Source organism: Micropterus salmoides, unplaced genomic scaffold, assembly GCF_014851395.1.
Source record: "Micropterus salmoides isolate LMB-PRFRI ecotype aquatic unplaced genomic scaffold, ASM1485139v1 Ms_hic_scaffold_9, whole genome shotgun sequence".
In the NCBI taxonomy this organism is placed as follows: Eukaryota; Metazoa; Chordata; class Actinopteri; order Centrarchiformes; family Centrarchidae; genus Micropterus; species Micropterus salmoides.
The window spans coordinates 5683656-5704347 of NW_024044681.1; the positions used below are offsets into that span (position 1 = coordinate 5683656).

Consider the following 20692-nt stretch of genomic DNA (forward strand, 5'->3'; position numbering starts at 1 on the left):
GTGTGTGTGTGTGTGTGTGTGTGTGTGTGTGTGTGTGTGTGTGTGTGTGTGTGTGTGTGTGTGTGTGTGTGCTGACTGTAAGCAGCAGTCAGCAGCAGTGCAGTTATGATGAGGATGAAGACTCACAATGAAGCTCTGCAGACTGTTTATCTGCTGCTGGACAGCTGTGCTCCACATCTGTCAACACACACACATTTTCACAGGTGTGTGTTCTGACACACGTCACAAATTAAATGTTAAAACAATTGAAAGGTTCATGTTAAAATCACTCCTACACACAAGAAACAGGCTAAATTTAGCTTCATCGTCCTCTGACAATATGAGAAAGTAGCAGCTCTCATGCTGAGTCTTTATCTAAAGTACGTTTGGTAGGAAGAATCCGATGAGACCAGGTAGATTTATAGATGGTTCTGGATAAAGGCTACACCAAGGTTTTTTTTTAACAAAAACAAATGAAATAACAAAAACAAGATGTGAAAAAACATGTTTATTAACTGAAATAAAAAAAGAGGCTTTACAAACAGTAACTAACTGAAACTGTGTTGTCAGTTTGCAAAACTAACTAAAATAAACTAAAATGAGAGTAAATGTCTTTAGTTTAGTTTAGAGCCTACATTAGCCTAGATTTGGGTGCACATGAAGCCGGTGGAACTGATGTTGCGGGGTAGTTGGTCTGGCAGGACCGGCAGTGGTGATGTCGCAGTGTGAGAGACCCTGGTTCAATTCCCACTGTGACACATTCACCAATGTGTCCCTGAGCAAGACACTTGACCCGTAGTTGATCCAGATGCATGCGACCTCTGACATGAACAGCAATTGTAAGTCGCTTTGGATAAAGCGTCAGCTAAATGAATAAATGTAAATGATTAACTGGGCATAAAGACGCCTGATGAAACAACGAGGAAGAGGAGGAGAGACCCTGCCAGGAGGAAGGGTTCACCGGCGAGCACAGCCCGAAAAAGCAATGTGGCACCCCCTCTCCATCCTTTGGACCCACCATCCATCGGAAGATCCGCAGGGGTCGGGTGCGCTGCCATATGGGTGGCAGTGAAGGTCAGGGGCCTCGACGGACCAGACCCTGGCGGCAGAAGCTGGCTCTGGGGAGAAGGAGCCGGAACTGGAAGGAGGCCTTCCGGGACTCGGAGGACTCCGGAGGCGGTGGTAAGGTACCGACGGCCCGAAGGGCTGCAGCCTCTGCTGTGGCAGATGCGAAGCAGCGGGTGTGCGAGAAGTTCGGAGAAGACATGGAGAAGGACTTTTGGTCGGCACCAAAGTGCTTCTGGAGAACTGTCCGCCATCTCAGGAGGGGGAAGCGGGGAACCGTCCAAGCTGTGTACAGTAAGGATGGGACCCTTTTGACCTCAACTGGGGAGGTAATTGGGCGGTGGAAGGAACAATTTGAGGAACTCCTAAATCCGACTGATACGCCCTCTTTAGTAGAGGCAGAGCTGGAGGCTGATGGGGGATTCTCATCAATTTCCCTGGAGGAAGTCACTGAGGTAGTCAAACAGCTCCACAAAGCCCCAGGGATTGATAAGATCCGCCCAGAAATGCTAAAAGCTTTGGGTGTGGACGGGCTGTCTTGGATGACACGTCTCTTTAACATTGCGTGGAAGTCGGGTACAGTGCCCACGGAGCGGCAGACTGGGGTGGTGGTTCCCCTGTTCAAAAAGGGGGACCAGAGAGTGTGTGCCAATTACAGGGGCATCTCAGCCTCCCTGGCAAAGTCTACTAAAGTACTAAAGTAGCAGCATGTAGAACAGCTCTGTAACAGTGAAGGGAAGTCAAATAAAACAATAAGAAGAAAAGCAGCGTGACGGGTTCAGGACGGATGATGCGTTGCTAAACAGAGTATTTCACATGCATTTGCCCCTAAAATAGATACGTGCGAACCAGAACAGTTTACTGTTATGTCTTAAGTGCATTTAATAGCAATAAATTAATTTTGTTTCAAATTTCAATCTCGTGTCTTCTTTAAGTTTGTATTCAACAGAATATCTTATTATCTCAATTAAAAGTACTGAAAAAAATGTTTACTGGACATAAAAAGGCAAGTTATTATTCTGGCCAGTAAAAAATGTGTTTGGCTGGTGGATTTTTCCATCTATCAGTCCCTTTGGCAGGTGAGCCAAAAAGTAAATTTTCACCCCCAGCTTGGACACTATCCTCCCTCCCACGTGCATGATGGCATTTCCTGGGAGATAGAGTCCATCATGAAGGAGGCCCTAAGGACTCAACCAGATCTAGATAAAAGTCCTGTTAACCATTTGTTTGTTCTACTTCGTGTAGGCTTCGCTATTTGGTTTACCTCTGTTCGTGCATGCGCAGCACTGAAAAAAGCTCGTTTACGCCCACCAGCAGTGTTGTATACAGTATATACACAATGGTGAGACGTGGCTTTCGGCTCCCATTATTCTTCAGCACTGAGCTTTCTAAGGAGCAGAAGATTCCAGCCGGGAAACAAGAAGAATAATGTCTTCCAGCAAACTGGCCAGAACGGGGCGAGACGCCGCTACATCTGTATGGATGTGCGCCGTCAGCCACACGGGCTGTATTACCTCCATCTCCACTGCAAGGCGTGCCTTGGACCAGAGCACGCTGCTCACTCCCACTCTAATTCATTTCATCACCACATTGATACTGAGAAAAAACATTGGATAGTTTTATTTTCACTTACTGAGAACAACTTTAATTTAAAATAAAAAGCTTTAACACCAATAAAGACTCTCTGTGTCCTCCTCCTCTGATTGGTTCAGCCTCCTGTCAGTCTGGTTCCTCCTCCAAACTCCTGCAGACATTTAAATGAATAAATCAATAAGTGATACTTGTGTAAATAACTGTCCTTCTGTTTCTTTAAGCTGTGCAGTTATTTGTATTTGTGTAATTATTTGTGTTGTAATGATCTCATTTGGCCTCTTGAGGGCTCATTTGGCCTCTTGAGGGCGACAGAATCTAAAGCTCCATCATGTCTGAACAGAACAGCTGATGTTTGTCTTTTAGAACTGCTTGACCACAGTTTCAAATCTATGTCTCCTTAGTTCCTCCCCTGCAACTCTTCCTCCTCGTTGTCACCCCTCTGCCTCCATCGCTCTGAACAGGTGACCTGAAACAGCTTCTGCTTTCGCAGGTTTGGTTTGTAGTTCTGCTCGTTGAGTGAGAGGTTTCAGAAATGATGTGATGTGTGAAGAGTTTGTGTAAGCAGTCGCAAAAAGCTGTCAGATCAGCCGCCCCAGACGTGTTTTTGGTTTAATATGTTCGTGGGGTCTAAAAACCAGGATTTGCTGCAAAATTTTGGACCCCACACGTTTAAAGAGCTGTTTGAGGGTGAAGACCTGGTTTTAGGGTTCATGTTAGAATCAGGTTGAGGTTACGCAGGTAGTTGTGATGGTTAAGGTTTAGGGCAGGGGTTTTCAAAGTCTGAGCCTGTGGGCCTCCCCTCAGACAAAGCTTGGCAAACGGCGCCCCCCCCACCACATCTTCAGTTTACTTGGTCAGTTTCACTCAATTCCTGGATGCCTCTGGGATCATGAGTACATTATCTGATCTCATAGACTCTCAACATTTGAGCCAAAATAGCCTAATAATGCTGTTTGACATAACGTCTGACTGCACCGAATAGTTTAAAAAAACTCTGTCCTGAGGAACTGATTAGTTTTTGACTGATGGGGGGAAACTGTTCCCAAAAACTACTGTATCTCTGAACTCTCACACATGTAGGCTGTTCTATGTGATCTTCTTATGATTACTAATGCAATAAGCCTCCCCTGAAACAGTTTGGAGCCCCCCTAGGGAGGCCCGCCTCACTCTTTGAAAACCCCTGGATAAGGGAATTCATTATATCAATGAGATGTGTACTGACTGTAACAGGTGATCAGCAGCACTGCAGGTATGAAGACGATGAAGGAGACTCTCACTGTGTTTCCAACGAGGCTCTGCAGACTGTTTACCCGCTGCTGCTGGACAGCTGTGATCCACATCTGTCAACACATTAAACATTAAAACAGCTGAAAGGTGTGACGTTAATCAGGACAAGTCGTTTAAGTCTCACATTAAGCAAATTTCAAGGACCGCCTTTTTTCACCTACGTAATATTGCGAAAATCAGGAACATCCTGTCTTAAAATGATGCAGAAAAACTAGTCCGTGCATTTGTGACTTCTAGGCTGGATTACTGCAATTCCTTATTATCAGGCTGCTCGAAAAAGTCCGTTAAGACTCTTCAGCTGATCCAGAATGCTGCAGCACGTGTTCTGACAGGAACCAGGAAAAGAGATCACATTTCTCCTGTTTTAGCTTCTCTGCATTGGCTTCCAGTAAAATCCAGAATAGAATTTAAAATCATTCTTCTTACCTACAAAGCTCTTAATGGTCAGGCACCATCTTATCTTAAAGAGCTCATAGTACCTTACTACCCCACCAGAGCACTGCGCTCCCAGAATGCAGGGTTACTTGTGGTTCCTAGAGTCTCCAAAAGTAGACTAGGAGCCAGAGCGTTCAGCTATCAAGCTCCTCTCCTGTGGAACCAGGTTCCAGTTTGGGTTCAGGAGGCAGACACCATCTCCACATTTAAGAGTAGGCTTAAGACTTTCCTCTTTGATAAAGCTTATAGTTAGGGCTGGCTCAGGTGAGTCCTGAACCATCCCTTAGTTATGCTGCTATAGGCCTAGACTGCCGGGGGATTTCCCATGATGCACTGAGCTCCTCTCTCCTCTACTTTCTCTCCCTCTGTATGCAACCTCATCCCATTATTGCATGTTACTAACACAACTTCTCCCCTTTCCCGTAGTCTTGTGCTTTCTCGTCTCTCTCCTCTCTCCTATCACTTCCTGCAGGTTTTCTGGCTCTGGAGCTGTGGAGTCTGGATCTGTGGCTGCGGGTCACCTGCTGCCCCTGTGTTCCTGCTCGACAACCTCTGCTGCAACGACTATTGTTGCTAGTCTTATTGTTATTATTGTTATTATAATCATTAACATTACGATGGTTACCATTAACACTATTATAAATATCTGTACCATTTTTCATTTAGTCTATAGCAACATCACCTTTACTGTCTGTACCTCTGTGTGGATATTGTGTAGGCTGCCTCCCTCCCCTCTCTCTCTCTCTCTCTCTCTCCTTCACCCCAACCGGTCGAGGCAGATGGCCGCCCACCCTGAGCCATGGTTCTGCTCGAGGTTTCTGCCTCTTAAAGGAAGTTTTTCCTTGCCTCTGTCGCCTAGTGCTGCTCTTGGTGGGAACTGTTGGGCTTCTGTAAATATCATCACAGAGTTCGGTCTAGACCTGCTCTTTATGAAAAGCGCTGTGAGATAACTGTTGTTGTGATTTGGCGCTATATAAATGAAATTGAATTAAATCACAATATAATCAATATCCATCAATGTAACCCAAATAATAATCCCATAGTTATCGATTAATGTTGAGTTTCAACGTTTGGTTCCAGCTTAGTGAAAATACCTGGACTCACTGAGCTGGAGACACTTTGCTCTGACAGACCATTTACCATCTTATACACCACGTGAGAACGTAGTGGAGGGCTGTCACGCTGATAGAAACAGCATCCTGCAGGTCTTAACCACAGGTTGTTGTTTACCCTGCAGCCCTGGCCTCCCTGCACTTCCCTAAGGTGGCGTGCACAGGAACCAAAACCAGACAAAGCGTTCAACACTTGTCAGGCACTTTAACATTTACAGAGAAGTGAATCAGCTTAAATTAGGCTTGTTTTCCATTACACCATGTAAACAAATCAAATATGGGTAGAGAATAAACTCTTTTGTGTTTCCTGTGTCACAGTGGGGAATTGAACCCGGGTCTCTCACACCAAAAGCAGGCGTCTTATCCACTGCTCCACCCCCACCCATATACAGTTATGTAATTCACTCTGTGGTTAGTGGAACTAAAGACTAAAATGAAACTTGTGATGAGATAACTGACCTCCGGAGCCTGTGTGACCTCCGGAGCCTGTGTGACCTCCGGAGCCCGTGTGACCTCCGTGGGTTCGCTTTCTGTGACATCACTTCCTGTCAGTGCTGAGATGGTCGTTGATCTGACTGTGCTGGTATGAAGAGGAGCTGTGGGATCAGAACACAGAGAGCTCAGATTAAATCAGATCTCTGAAGCTTCAACATGCCGTCTGTCACGTGTCCTTTTTCAAACCCCACAAACATTAAAAAATGACATCTTTTAAACAGCGTCTCACCTCTCTCGACGATCAGATCCAAGTGATGTTTGTTATCATTGAACGGTCCCTGTACCCTCACCCTGCACCCGTACCGTCCAGCATCCGTCTCTGTGAGGTCCAGTATGGTCAGAGAAACATCACCTGCCTCCAGTCGTCCCAGTAACTGATACCTGCTGGAAGCTCTGGTTCTCACTTTATGTCCGTCTGTGGAGACGAGCTGGTCGCTGCAGCCTAAGGTTGGTAATTTACCTCGACCCCAGCAGGCTGGCTGCGCTCCATGTTTGCTGATGTCATATTTACAGGACAGAGTGACGCTCTGACCTGTTTGACCAACAACTGAGCTGCCGTCACTTTCACCGACTGTGGAGGCAGAAAGAAAGACAGAGGCTGCGTCTGAAATCACCACTGATTCACTCCTCAGGCGAGCTGTATGTAGAGGAGCGTACAGCGAGCTCACCCGCACAACAAAAACACCTTCGGACACGACTCCGATCTTTATCTCAGCGACTTTGATTTGGTCATTGCTGTCAGACAGTCAGTTGGTGGACTGTTTTCTCTATCAGCCCAATGCATGATGGGACTTGGTTAGTGACCATTGGTTGTACACTACTTTTCAAAATGCATTCTGGGCTAAGATATAAAAATTCTCACAATACAGACAGCACTACAAACTGGCGAGCTCACTTTACAGTGAGTAGTGCGTGAGTTAAAGTTAAAGCTCTTTATTTAAATGTTTTACTTCCAGGGTGGATAGAAGCTGAAAGAAGATATTCTGCATACAAACTCCAGAGAGCCTGTAGATTTATCAGTAACAGCAGAAGCAGATTTACCTGCTGTTACTCTTCATCTAATAATGTACCCATGTCTTTAACGTTGAGTTTAAATAAAGTTAAAGTACCTGTACCTGTGAGGAGAACGAGCAGCAGCATCAAGTCCAACCTGCTCTCAGTCTTCATGATCCACATCGAACACCTTGAAAGACTGAAGCAGCTGAAACACAGCGAGAGTTGGCGGCACGAATCCACGCTGAAGAGAAGCGTTCACGAGTAAGTGACAAACGGTTTTCAGGTTTCAGCTTTAGAGTTCCGTTTGTATTTGACCACAAACAAAAGCCTGCAGAAACAGACACCCACTGAAGAGACACAGCAGCCTGAGGTTTGAGCAGGTGCAGGAGAGACACTCTGACACCACAATGAAGCAGTTACCTTTGGACTGAAGTGTTTCAGCTCTCTGTTTTAGTCCTTCACAGTGCAGATGGACGATGGTGTCAGCGAGTCAGGCTGTAGGTAAAATCTTTATTCCAGCCTGAGTAACACGTGTATCGGCTCTCGTGTTTTCACATCTCTATTTCCCCTCCTCGCTGTACAGAAACTGGCCCTTCAGTCTCTTTGGCGGGAGCTGAGACCCCTGAGTCAGCTGTTGGGATCACCGGGACCTCACAGAGGTCAGGTTGTTCATATGTGATCTTAACTTTTATCATGCGAGTCATTGAACTTTCCCAGGAACCCCCCAGAAAGTCTTAAAGTCTTGTGAAGTCAGTCTCCCGACCCAGCGGCAGCTTCGATTGGTCAATGACCTGTGACCTCAGACACCGGATTGATAAAACCAGCAGCACGAGGTCTGTGTTCTCTCTCTTCCCTCTTTGGCTCCGGGCCTCCGGAGAACACCGGCCGGTCTCGACGGCGCAGCGGCCTCTCAGCGCTGCGAGCTTAGACTGGATTTCAAACAGGACACAAGGTCTCACTTCAGAGCCTGAGGAGAACAGACTGAGAGGTTGGACCCTCTCATCTGTATCAAAGCAAAGACTGCAGCTCAACAGTTCTTCACCGCCTGGTTCTGTCCAACAAAGATGGTAACGTACTGGGACCTGGGAACCTGGCTCAGCACAGGACTGTTTACTTTTGTAAACATACATGGATGTGGTTTTTATTGTTGTGATCATTGTTAACGTGAGGTTATGTAACCACAGCTCTCATTGGTTAGTGATGTTAGGCTTCACACAGACACACAGTCTCTGCATGCTAACTAACTCCTTTCAACTTGGCACAGATCACATAAATACAGATAAATACTTCTATTCGGCGTGAACCACGCAGGAAGCAACTCAAACCACTGAACCTTTTTTCAGTGAGCTCGCTCATGGTTGCAAGCATGTGTCAGCACATCTGAGAGGCTATATAAAGACCATGTGACGCTCCCATCACCCGCCAACACCAAGAGTGGTGCTAATGGTTTTGTTTTTCTACCACAAACACATTTTCTTTAGATTTGTTTATTCTTTTCACAAATGATGCTAAAATTTCCAATCTGCGTGCACGCATTTTGGTTAATATTAGAATTCATTTGAGTAGAATTGTTTAGTAATTTATACCTGTCCTTTGTTTCTGCACATGCTGAGCCTAAACACAGCAGCATGCGGATATTTTGTTTGTTAGATTAATATTGGGTTTCAGTAGTGTTGTTTTGTTAGTATTTTCTTATGGTTGGTTGTTGGGTTTATTTGGGTCTTTTTAATTGTAGTAAGTTCAGTTTTTCCCCATTTGTGTTTGGTGTTGGCTAGCCTGTGTGTACATACCCCTCCATTTATGTCACTCAGTAGGTCAGGTTTGTTATGTTCAAACTACTATGTTGTAATATTGTTACAGTGACCTCAGATTAGTTAAGACCCGTTTTGAGTAATTTTGTTGATACCTTTTTGTGTAATATTGATTTTGTTGGCTAAATAAAGCCTAAACTTTATGAAACCTCGACCTTGTGTCCCTGCCTTTACTGCTTGGTCCCTGACAGACCACATTCAAATACAAAGCATTTACATTTACCTTTTGACCGATCAGTCGTTGTTCTAAGCTCACACCGTCTACCGGAGGGGTTTTTATTCCCCGCCTCTGCAGGTCCGCAGCTCACGTTTGACTATCAAGTGGGCAAAAGTCAGCTGCAGTCATCTCGAACGCACCTACTAATGGCTTCATTTCACACAGGATCCAGTCTGACTGGTCAACCAATAGGTGAGAAGTTGGGCCCTTGAGGCACCGCCCCCATCATCGGCATAATGAGGCAGAAATGCAAACAGAAATGTAAAAAGGGGAGAAAGAAATAAATCACATTGGGGAAATAAATAGGGTAGAAAATGCAAAGAAAGAATGAGACAGACAATAATATTAAAACAAATGCTTAAAAAATAAATACACTTAAAAAATAACTGAAAATTGAAATTATAAAGGAAAATAAATAAGGTAAAAAATACAAAAGTAAATAAAGAAAGAAGCAACTTCAAAACATATATTAATTTATGTGTCACTGTATAATTTAATAAATGCCTACATGTATTTGCATTTAATAGTTTAAATGTTTATTTAATTTCTGTATTCATTTTTGTTGAGTCCAGAAACAGGCATAAAATCCAGAGCACACAGGAAACACAGGGAACAGGCTGGAACACATTACAATCAAAAAATAATGAAAATTATTTGTGTTTTCATTTGCTTTCAAGCTGATGTTAAATTAAGTGAAGACTGTTAATTTGTCTATAGAACATAGAAAAGATATAAATTCAGGTATGTGTAGGTATGATGCAAATTATCGACAACAGGCATAAACGAGAAACCAGGGCTTGCAAAAGGTTCCTAGGTTCGTATCGAGTATGCACCAACAGGCATCGGGGGAATCCATGTGCTATCTTGGCTTGCAGTCTGCAAGAAAGAGCTATGATGCGAATTCGTGACAAGTGGCGTCAAGGGTTTAGGATCAATCAGGGGAGGTAAAACTATCAAGCCAGCGGGAAAACACAAGAGCAGGAAAGGAATAGCAGAATAAAACAGGAAGCACAAAACCCCCAAATCATAACATTACAGCGTGTCCTCCTCCTCTGATTGGTTCAGCCTCCTGTCAGTCTGGTTCCTCTTCCAAACTCCTGCAGACGTTTAAATGAATAAATTAATCAGTGATGCTTTTTAAATAACTGTCCTTCTGTTCTATTTCGTATGGGCTTCGCCCTCTAAGGCTATCGCTACTGGGTTTAACCCTTCTGCGCACCTGTAAGGCACTAAGAATTTAAGTCTACGCCCACCCACAGCGTGGCCTCCCCTGCGTCCGCACCTTGTATATATACAACGGCGAGACCCGGCCTTCGGCTCCCATTTTTCTTCAGCACTGAGCTGTCTATAGAGCTGGAAGATCTACCTGCGAAGTGCAACCCGAAGATGTCTTTCTTCTTGCCGGCTAGAGCGCGGCGAGGCGATGCCACGTCCGTCCGGCTGTGTGACATCTGCAAGAGGGGTTCATCCTGCCGATGTGAGGCGTGCCTCGGTCAGGCGCACACCGGCCGGGCGTTCACCCCCCACTCACGCTGCCCGTACTGCGCTCTCCTCTCCCCCGAGGAGCGTCAACGCCGGGCGGATAACTTTGCCGTTCTAGATGAGGAGGCCTCTGGAGGGTCTCTGCAGGGCTTCGGCTTTGCGCACCCCCTTTGGCCTCCCCGACTGCTGTATGCTTTTCCGGCGATTCGCCTGATCCCGCGCCTTCTGGATCGCGTGCAGTTTTCAACCTCAGCGGTGATTCTGGTGGCTCCAGAGCGCACGAGCGTGTCCTGGTTTCCCTGTCTTGCAGCCGTGGAAGCTTCCCTGGAGGGGGATGCCCTCTCTCAGGCGGGGGGTGCGATCAGGAGTTATCCGCTCCTTGGCCAGCCTCTCTGGGTCTGGCCGCTGAGAGGCGACGCCTGGAGGGTCTAGGTCTCTCCCGTGAGGTGGTTTGCACCATCCAGGGGTCGAAAGCCGCCTTTACTCAGTCCCCTTACTCCTCTAAGTGGCCTGTCCACTGCCGGCGGTGCTTTTGTTCCTCCAGTAGCTCATGGACAGGGGACTGGCCTGTTGCCCAAGCCCCATTTGAGCCTTTGGAGACGGCGGACCTGAGATTCCTGTTCTGCGCCCTAACCCGGCGTTTATGCCTAAGTGCATTACCAGCTCTTTTTGGTCGCGGGCGATCACCCCATGCGGGGGGAGGACAGGGCCCTGCTTACTCTGGTCCTGCCTTGTGCGCAGCTGCTGCGGTTGCTGTCGTGACCCCGCCTGCGTCTGTACAGCCGTGGGGTTTTATATATACAAGGTGCGGACGTAAGGGAGGCCCACGCTGTGGGTGGGCGCAGACTAAAATTCTTAGTGCCATGTAGGCGCGCAGAGGGGTAAACCCAATAGCGATAGCCTTAGAGGGCGAAGCCAATACGAAGGAGAATCCGTTTCTTTAAAGCTGTGCAGTTGATAAAAAGTAAAAGTGACAGAAAGGCTGTCCTGATATTTCTGTTGTCATGATCTCATTTGGCCTCTTGAGGGCGACAGAATCTAAAACTCCATCATGTCTGAACAGAACAGCTGATGTTACAGAGAGAGAGAGAGAGAGAGTGTGTGTGTGTGTGTGTGAGTGTGTGTGTGTGTGTGTGTGTGAGTGTGTGTGTGTGTGTGTGTGTGTGTGTGTACTGACTGTAACAGGTGATCAGCAGCAGTGCAGGTATGAAGACGATGAAGGAGACTCTCAGTGTGTTTCCAACAAAGCTCTGCAGACTGTTTACCTGCTGGACAGCTGTGCTCCACATCTGTCAACACACACACATTTTCACTGGTGTGTGCTCTGAACATGTTACAACGTTACACAGGGGGCCTCCAAGCGGGGGCCAACACTATCTTCCAGTTTCTTAGCTGTGCCAGTTTTAGTTCCAGCCCCTCGCCTGATATCATGCAGCGAAAAAGACTAAAACTAACAGTGACACTAATAAAAACTCAACTAAACCAGCAAATCTCCTTTAAAAACTAATTCTAACTAAACTTAAAAACTAAAAAAAAGAAAAACTAATGAAAAATAAAACGCTATAATAAGTTTGGCTGTGACATAAAAGTCCATCCTGCAGGTCTGAAGCCTCCACAAAGGGTTTATCACACAAAATATATTTTCCAGTACACCATAATAAATATCAGTAAAGAAAATTTCACAATGTTTGAATTGAATGAACCAGTTGTGACTCTTTCGTGTTTCCTGTTTGTTCTGAACGAGTTCTCAAAGTGATGACGAGGGTTTCTTGGTTTGACGAGTGAAAAACCTTAAATACAGTTATGTAATTCACTCTGTGGTTACTGGAACTAAAGACTAAAGTGAAACTTGTGATAAGATAACTGACCTCCGGAGCCCGTGTGACCTGCGTGGGTTCGTTGTCTGTGACATCACTTCCTGTCGTTGCCGTGATGGTCGTTGATCTACCTGTGCAGGTATGAAGAGGAGCTGTGGGGTCAGAACACAGACAGAATACAGGAAGTTCCTGCTCAGTAGGAAAAGCAGAAGGAACTCCTTTTGTTCAACAGGCAGGAGGGAGGAGTGGACTGCTGGGTGTGAAAAGAGTCACTGTGGTTTGTTTCTTTTAACCAACAGCAGCTGCTTCATCTGTGACTGTTCTGTGTTTCTGGACCTCTTATAGACAGAACAGCAGCTCTCATCTCTATGCAGCTCCTCTGGTCTCTCTCTAACCCTGTTTAATCAGCTTCTTCCTGAATTCATTTGGAGACATTAAGAAGTGACGTCTCAACCTGTCCTGCAGTTAAAGACAAACAACATAGATCCTGATTCCTGATGGACTGAAGACTCAAATTCAAAATAGGCCCCACCAACAGCACTCTTAGCTGTGCTGGACTCCACCTGTTGAACACTTTGTTCTGTATTTAAATCAGAGTTTATGGATCTCTGAAGCTTCAACATGCCGTCTGTCAAGTTTCCTTTTTCAAGCTGCACAAACTTTAAAAATCTTTTATGTCCTTTAAAAAGCGTCTCACCTCTCTCGACGATCAGATCCAGGTGATGTTTCTCATCATTGAACCATCCAGGTATCTCCACCCTGCACCCGTACCGTCCAGCATCCGTCTCTGTGAGGTCCAGTATGGTCAGAGAAACATCACCTGCCTCCAGTCGTCCCAGTAACTGATACCTGCTGGAAGCTCTGGTTATCACTTTATGTCCGTCAGTGGAGACGAGCAGGTCGCTGCAGCGAGCATTAGTTAATTCACCTCGACCCCAGCAGACATGCTGCGCTCCGTGTTTGCTGATGTCATATTTACAGGACAGAGTGACGCTCTGACCTGTTTGACCAACAACTGAGCTGCCGTCACTTTCACCGACTGTGGAGGCAGAAAGAAAGACAGAGTTTAACCGCTCAGTTCAGCAGCAGAGTTAAAGGAGCATTATGGAGTTTCCAGCGGCCACTAGCGTTGCGGCTTTAAGACCGCTACCAGCTGTGCGCTCGTGCACGTGCTCGCTTGAACTCATGAGTGAGCCAGGGGTGGACTGGTAATCTGGCATACCGGTGGGCCGGTGTAACGTAAATTATTTATTAATTAAACTGTTTAAACAACGACTGGCCCATAAAGCACGGACAGCGGCCCATTGGGTAATTTTCTATAATTGCACTGGGCTGACCCAATCACAGCCTTACCAGCCCCCCCTCCCCCTCTGCTCTCTGTTTCTTGCGTTGCGGGTCAGAAAAAAAAATAAAAAATCTTCAGACGGAGGCCGCCAAACGCATGAAAATAACCGATATGTTTTCTGCCGGGGCCGCAGGAGCTTCAACATCAGCTGCGGTACCCGACGTAGTGCAGGCACCTGACGGAGTAAAGGAGAGCCGAGGCCCCTGCCGGGCAGAGGAGGAGGCGTGTGACAGCAGTGACAAAGTGAGAGCAGGAGAGTGGAGGTGAAGCGGTAAGCATGGAGTAGCTCCGCCTGTAGGGAGGGTCATTTACACTGTCCTAAATTCATGAATACAGATTGTTTCTAAATAGTATTAAAATATATTCTTATCTTGTGCAATGTCACGTCTTGTGGGCTAAGTGTTTCGTCACTAATCTGAGCCCTTAATGTCCCCACCACTTTTCAACACAAAGTGATGCCCTCGGGCGTTTGCCATGCGGACGGCATGGTAGGTACGGGGTAACTTTATTATCCCCGAGGGGCAGTTTGGATTACAGCCAGCAGTAACAAATATATTTATCAGACCACAACAATGAATACAAACACAGTATTAGGTATTATTAACAATGATGAATGGCCTTTTTAATCTATTCGTTCTGCGGCAGACTGTATCTGCGCCCGGATGGCAGCAGCGTAAATTAACCCCATCAGCCAGCATGGCTCTCGCCTTCTTCAAGGATCTGACCTTATACAGGTCATGGAGGTCATCTAAGGGTGTGCCTGCAATTTTGCTGCATACCTTCATGACACCTTGCATGGGATTTTTCTGATTAATATAAAGTGCCAGCAGACAAAAGAGAAAGTGAGAACTGATTCAATAAAACAGGAATAAAACATTTTCATAAAAACAGTGTCGACAATAAAACTGCGAAGCTTACGAAGAGAGTGCACAAGCTGATGTGCTTTTTTACACACAGCATCAACCTGGGACTCAAAGCAACTGTCAATCACAGTCCCACGATATTTGTACTGCTGCACTAGTTCAACTGGCTGGTTGTCCATTACAACAGGGGAAATGACAGTGGGGTTTCTACTGAAGTCGATGCACATCTCTTTCGTTTTTTGCCACATTAATGTTTAAAATGGAGGATTTACACCAATCAATAAAATCCTTCACTACAGGACCGTGTTCGGGGTCATCACTGCTGATGACACAATGACAGAATCATCCAATTTAATAATGTGGCGCCGTTCATGATGGCTGTGGCATTTATTTGTGTATAAAACAAATAAAAGAGGGGGGAGGACGCAGCCCTGGGGGGACCCAGTAGGTCACTCTCACCTGCTGTGACCTCACTGTTAAAAAACGAGTGAATGATTACTTCAATTAAGGTCAATGATAGTAACATAATCATAACACTGATAAAGTGAGACTGTCTTGCAGCGCTGCAGAAGCCATTAGACATAGTTTCTGTAGCTAGCATAGTTTCTGCAGTCTTAACTTCGGCTAACTGTCCTAATGGCTGAAATAAGGTTATTTTGTCAGCATGGCGTTGGCTAATCCCACGCTGCTGTGAAAATGACTTGTAGGCTACTTGTACTTGAGTATGAGTTGTGTACTTCATGGCCACCTCTGATCGCCATGGAGTCAGTAAATGAGTCCACTGGTTCACTTGCACTGGTACACTTATCCACTCAGCTGGTTTGGGGGAGTACTACAGTACACATGTTGTATGGAAGGACGGTGAGATCCTGTAATGAACGCAGAAACACCAGCATGCAGGCTGTGGTATTTCTCCAGACATGTTCAGGCTCTGTTACTTCAGCGTTCCCGGCTCAGAGGCAGCAACACCGGCGCCGTACCTTTCATTCAGCGAGCCGCATATCGGCACTTAATCTAAAATAAAGGTTTTGAAGCAAACAGCAGTGGATCGGGTAACAGTAGCTGGCTGCCCTGCATCACTAGAGGCTAGTAAACAAATCGCTCCACATTTGCTTTGTACCGTTACCTCCTTTCTTGCTGGCTAAATCAACACTTTGACGTGATAGCGGTGGTACACAGGATAGTGATATGAGTCGCGTTAGCTGGTGAAATAATGTGGAAGTCATAACATTACAACTTTAGTATTTTGCACCAGATAACTTTAGCAACTGGACGGCGTGAGCAGGCGAGCTTGTTGCTGACTGTGTTTTCATTCGACATAAACTTAATGTGTTTGGTCTGATGGGCTTCAGCACATAAAACATTGTTGTTTTTATCCTCATGTGTTTTGCTGGGAGCCGGTTGTTTTACGGTGTTAGTGGACTGCATGTCGTTAGCTGCCGTGTTGTCGCTGTAGTCCGAGAGGCTCGGGAGCGAACAGGGCTGAATGCATTCAAAGCAGAATGTGGCTGATGCAAGCAACGGAGAAAACAGGCGTGGGCTTCATTTCTAAGTGAGGCTACATCCCATTGACACAAAGGAAGTAAAAAGTCATTTATTAATAAGTGACCTCATTGAAAAACTCCATTTAGCCCTTTATTTAATCTCTTTATTTTAATCTTTTTACTTCCAGGCAGGATAGAAGCTGAAATCCTGCTTCTGTACTGAAGAGAAGATATTCTGCATACAAGCCAAAGAGACGCTGTAGATTTATCAGTAACAACAGAAGCATAGATTTATATGCTGTTGTTCTTTTTCTATTAATGCACTCATGTAGATAAAGTTGAGTTTAAATAAAGTTAAAGTACCTGTACCTGTGAGGAGAACGAGCAGCAGCATCAAGTCCAACCTGCTCTCAGTCTTCATGATCCACATCGAACACCTTGAAAGACTGAAGCAGCTGAAACACAGCGAGAGTTGACTCGACGTTGAAGCGAAGTCCAGTCGACTAAGCGAGCAACAGTTTTCAGGTTTCAGCTTTAGAGTTCCGTTTGTATTTGACCACAAACGCAAACATGCAGAAACACACACCCACTGAAGAGACACAGCAGCCTGAGGTTTCAGCTGGTGCAGGAGAGACACCACAGAACAAGTGTTTCAAACTCTGAGAGGATGAAGGTGAAACACTCCTTCTTGGTAAAAGATAAGAAAGAATCTAACTTTCAGGAACAGCAGTCAGGTAGACGTGTTCTCTCCTCTCAAAGTCTGATGTTGGCAGATTACAGGAATGTTGCAGGAATGTGCAGCTGCAGTGAATCTGTTTTGCTGTGTCTGAACAATGTTAGAGTGAAATTTGATAAACGCTGAGTGTTTATAACCTGCAGCTCAGAAATGATAATGAAATTAAACATTACAGCAGTGACTTGTGTGATCACCACGTTGATTTTGAGAAAATAAACACAGGATTTTACTTTTAACAAAAAACAGTTTTATTTTATTTACTGAGAACAGCTTTAATTTAATTACATCAAACATTTATGAAAAAATAAAAGGCTTTAACAACACTAGAGACTCTCTGTGTCCTCCTTCTCTGATTGGTTCAGCCTCCTGTCAGTCTTTCAGTTTGGTTCGTCCTCCAAACTCCTGCAGACATTTAAATTAATAAATTAATAAGTGGTGATTTTAAAATAACTGTCCTTCTGTTTCTTTAAAGCTGTGCAGTTAATTAAAAGTAAAAGTGACAGAAAGGCTGTCCTGATATTTGTGTTGTCATGATCTCATTTGGCCTCTTGAGGGCGACAGAATCTAAAACTCCATCATGTCTGAACAGAACAGCTGATGTTACAGAGTGTGTGTGTGTGTGTGTGTGTGTGTGTGTGTGTGTGTGTGTACTGACTGTAACAGGTGATCAGCAGCAGTGCAGGTATGATGATGATGATGAAGGAGACTCTCACTGTGTTTCCAACAAAGCTCTGCAGACTGTTTACCTGCTGCTGCTGGACAGCTGTGCTCCACATCTGTCAACACACACATTTTCACAGGTGTGTGCTCTGACACGTCACATGTTAAACATTAAAACAACTAAAGATTTATGTTAAAATCACACCTACACACAAGAAACAGGCTAAATTTAGCTTCCTGGTCCTCTGACAATATGAGAAAGTAGCAGCTCTCATGCTGAGTCATGTCTGAGTTAATTTACACCAGCACCGTCTTTTTAATTGGCACATTTATATAAAGTACGTTAATTAAGAAGAATCCGGTGGGAACAATTGGATTTATTGATGGTTCTGGATGAAGATGTGAAAGAGCGCCAACATTCCTGCATCTCTTTTTGAAAAACCAAAACTGTCTCTGATTAACTTTATTTCACATCTGCAAATGAGCTCCAGGTGCACAGAGATCAAAGGTCTCCAAGGCCGACAGGCAAAGACCTCCTTCGTATGCATATTGAAACGTCAAGCAAGAACATGCGGCAGGACGGTCACCAAAATGTTAGTAGTTTTTATCTTTGTCAAGTAATTCCATAGAGCCTACATGAGCCTAGATTTTGGCTGCACATGAAGCTGGTGGAACTGACGTTGGGGGCAGTTGGTCTGTTCGGACCGGCTGAGATTAACTGGGGCGAGTTCAGCGGCTACAAAAGGTTTGCAACAGAAACGGTGATTCCCTGAACTCCCTGTTGTGAACACAACCGCACTGCAATTTCCTGCCTTTTTAACACCGCAGTGTTTACAAACTTGTCGCAGCTTATTGGGTAACACCTGTGACACACCCACCAAACAGGAGAAAATTGTTGCAAACATTTTGAGATCAACCTTGCCCCTGATAGACACCTGTTGGTGAGCCAGTAACTGTTAGGCCACCATGTGAAGGAGATTTAAGCTTTATTCATCAGGAGAGCCGGGTCAGAGCGGCGTCTGGACCTCTGTTAGGAGGAGAGCGGGTGACCCAAGTTCATCATCAGGGCCCTGATCTGAGCCCTTATGTCTCCGCCCCTTTTCAACACAAAGTGACGCGCTGTCTCTTTGAGTTTCACATAGTTTTAATCAGAGTTCCTGTTTTTTTGATTCAAAAGGTTTTTAGATTTTAACTGTTTTCCAGTCGTACTTGCCTTCAGGGCATTGGGGACCTGTTGTCTGTGGCTCCGAGGGGGGGCCAACACTATCTTCCAGTTTCTTAGCTGTGCCAGTTTTAGTCCACGCCCCCCGCCCGACACCATGCAGCGAAAAAGACTAGAACTAACACCGACACTAAAAAAACTAAACCAAAAGCAAACCTGCAGCTTTCAAAACTAATGAAAAATTAAACGCTATAATAACCTTGGCTGTCACATAAAAGTCCAACGATGTTCACTGGTTCGTTGCTAGAAACATCATCCTGCAGGTCTAAACCGCAGGTTCATGTTTTCTCTGAAGCCGGTTCCCTATTCTGAGCACAGTCTGACGCTAAAGTGTGAAAGAACCAAAACCACAAAGAGCTTATCACGAAAAATATATTTTCCATTACACCATCTTACCAAACCTGTACAGAAAATTTAAGGACATTAAAACTTAATTGAATGAACCAGTTTTGACTCTGTTCTGTTTCCTGTTTGTTCTGAACGAGTTCTCAAAGTGATGACGAGGGTTTCTTGGTTTGAGCCTTCTGGGCCGACGAGTGAAGAACCTTACAGAGTTATTTGATTCATTCTGGAACTAAAGTGAAACTTGTGATGAGATAACTGACCTCCGGAGCCCGTGTGACCTCCGGAGCCCGTGTGACCTCCGTGGGTCCGTTGTCTGTGACATCACTTCCTGTCGTTGCCGTGATGGTCGTTGATCTACCTGTGCAGGTATGAAGAGGAGCTGTGGGGTCAGAACACAGACAGAATACAGGAAGTTCCTGCTCAGTAGGAAAAGCAGAAGGAACTCCTTTTGTTCAACAGGCAGGAGGGAGGAGTGGACTGCTGGGTGTGAAAAGAGTCACTGTGGTTTGTTTCTTTTAACCAACAGCAGCTGCTTCATCTGTGACTGTTCTGTGTTTCTGGACCTCTTATAGACAGAACAGCAGCTCTCATCTCTATGCAGCTCCTCTGGTCTCTCTCTAACCCTGTTTATCTGCCCCAAAAAACCCATATGGTCTGTCTCTACGGGATTTACACTGATCAACACCTGTAACGTTACATTTCCTCCATCGTACAGGATTTAACCTTTAACCTTATACCACATGACTGAAACAATGCTTTCCTGGACCACAATATCAATACATTCCCCGGATTACTGTAAATCACATTATGCAAGCACAAATCTCAATCCTCACCTCTAATCCAGTTCTATGAATCTGATTCTTCAATTATTCACACACAAAAACATGTCCAGTAAATATGCTTCTTCACCGTCGCCACGTAAAGGCAGCACTCTTTCACTTAAAACTTACAGCCACAACCTGCTTCAGCTCCTCCTGTTTCTCTCCCTCCAGCTGTTGGTTTACTTTCACAGTCCCGCAGAAGCGACGCTAATATGTAACAACAGTGCTCTGTGCGGGGGCGGAGCTAGACTGCCAGCACAGTGGGGGCGGAGCTTCATCGTGGGCCCACGTGCTACAAAGACATATTAACCATGTTCACATGACCCCAGACTCATTCCGAAAGTCCACAGAGTCTGTCTGCTTCGCTGCTGCCGGAGCAGCATTTCTACTAAATGTTTGTGCCGATAAACATGTCGGCAAAGCAGGTAAAATGCTCTTATTCTGAAATGCTCCCTGTGGTAGTTGCTAGATGCACCCGTCAAGACAAGAAAAGAAAGCGATCCACAGAGAGCTTTGAAGAATGTAGTAGAAGCACAAAAAGGACAAATGAAAACAAGTCATTAACAGCTGCAGGCTGCAGGCTGCGCTGCTGAAATGCTTCTGAGACGCGTCCAGTGGAAGTTGACGTCGTAAATAACCCGCTGCGCAGCCTATGTCCATCCCTCAGAATTCCCATGATGCATGAGGGTGAAGGGAGTTTTGTTAAAATGTGCTAATAAGTTTGCCATTTGTTTGAAATACAAATGTTACTTTATGATTTATGTTTATTTATGTGTCTCCTTAGAATCGAGTGTGTCTGTTGGTGATTGTCGTTCTTGTGGTGGTTTTCCATTGAAACCAGGAGTGAAGAGTTTCATTGGATAAGAGCTGCTGAATTCTCCCGGTACATCGTATCGTCATACCGTAGTTGTTTGTTCGTATCCGCTA

At 45.3% G+C, this 20692-nt stretch overlaps 2 protein-coding genes and 1 long non-coding RNA gene across 4 annotated transcripts; all 3 read right to left on the reverse strand.

The window, feature by feature from the left end:
* Positions 1 to 2641: 2641 nt before the first annotated feature.
* LOC119895996 (hepatitis A virus cellular receptor 1 homolog) lies at positions 2642 to 7218 on the reverse strand. Of its 2 annotated transcripts, none has more exons than XM_038709455.1 (5): positions 7082 to 7218; positions 6196 to 6537; positions 5931 to 6067; positions 3860 to 3977; positions 2642 to 2788 (listed from the first exon to the last, which is right to left on the reverse strand). In XM_038709455.1, exons 1-5 carry the CDS (start codon positions 7140 to 7142, stop codon positions 2709 to 2711), a joined length of 738 nt encoding a protein of 245 aa, XP_038565383.1. In that variant the 5' UTR covers positions 7143 to 7218; the 3' UTR covers positions 2642 to 2708. The 2 variants fall into 2 exon arrangements, with proteins under 2 accessions (XP_038565383.1, XP_038565382.1); XM_038709454.1 differs by having other exon boundaries at positions 7076 to 7218.
* A 2536-nt stretch (positions 7219 to 9754) lies between these two features.
* LOC119895998 (hepatitis A virus cellular receptor 1 homolog) lies at positions 9755 to 16590 on the reverse strand. Its single transcript, XM_038709458.1, has 5 exons — positions 16345 to 16590; positions 12987 to 13328; positions 12341 to 12441; positions 11650 to 11761; positions 9755 to 10087 (listed from the first exon to the last, which is right to left on the reverse strand). The coding sequence occupies exons 1-5, from the start codon at positions 16409 to 16411 to the stop codon at positions 10023 to 10025; spliced, it is 687 nt and encodes a 228-aa protein (XP_038565386.1). The 5' UTR covers positions 16412 to 16590; the 3' UTR covers positions 9755 to 10022.
* A 426-nt stretch (positions 16591 to 17016) lies between these two features.
* Positions 17017 to 20100, reverse strand: LOC119896000. Its single transcript, XR_005443146.1, has 3 exons — positions 19205 to 20100; positions 17373 to 17493; positions 17017 to 17119 (listed from the first exon to the last, which is right to left on the reverse strand). It is a non-coding gene; the product is annotated as an uncharacterized LOC119896000 (long non-coding RNA).
* Between the last annotated feature and the right edge of the window lie 592 nt (positions 20101 to 20692).

Coding starts and splice junctions, on each gene's coding strand:
- LOC119895996 (XM_038709454.1), bottom strand. CDS start 7,142: ATGTGGATCATGAAGACTGAGAGCAGGTTGGACTTGATGCTGCTGCTC. Junction 6,538..7,075: donor CGTTCTCCTCACAGGTACAG/GTACTTTAACTT, acceptor CTGCCTCCACAG/TCGGTGAAAGTGACGGCAGC. Junction 2,789..3,859: donor GCTGCTGATCACCTGTTACA/GTCAGTACACAT, acceptor AAATGTCTGCAG/GAGTTTGGAGGAGGAACCAG.
- LOC119895998 (XM_038709458.1), bottom strand. CDS start 16,411: ATGTGGATCATGAAGACTGAGAGCAGGTTGGACTTGATGCTGCTGCTC. Junction 12,442..12,986: donor GGATCTGATCGTCGAGAGAG/GTGAGACGCTTT, acceptor CTGACCCCACAG/CTCCTCTTCATACCTGCACA. Junction 10,088..11,649: donor GCTGCTGATCACCTGTTACA/GTCAGTACACAC, acceptor AAACGTCTGCAG/GAGTTTGGAAGAGGAACCAG.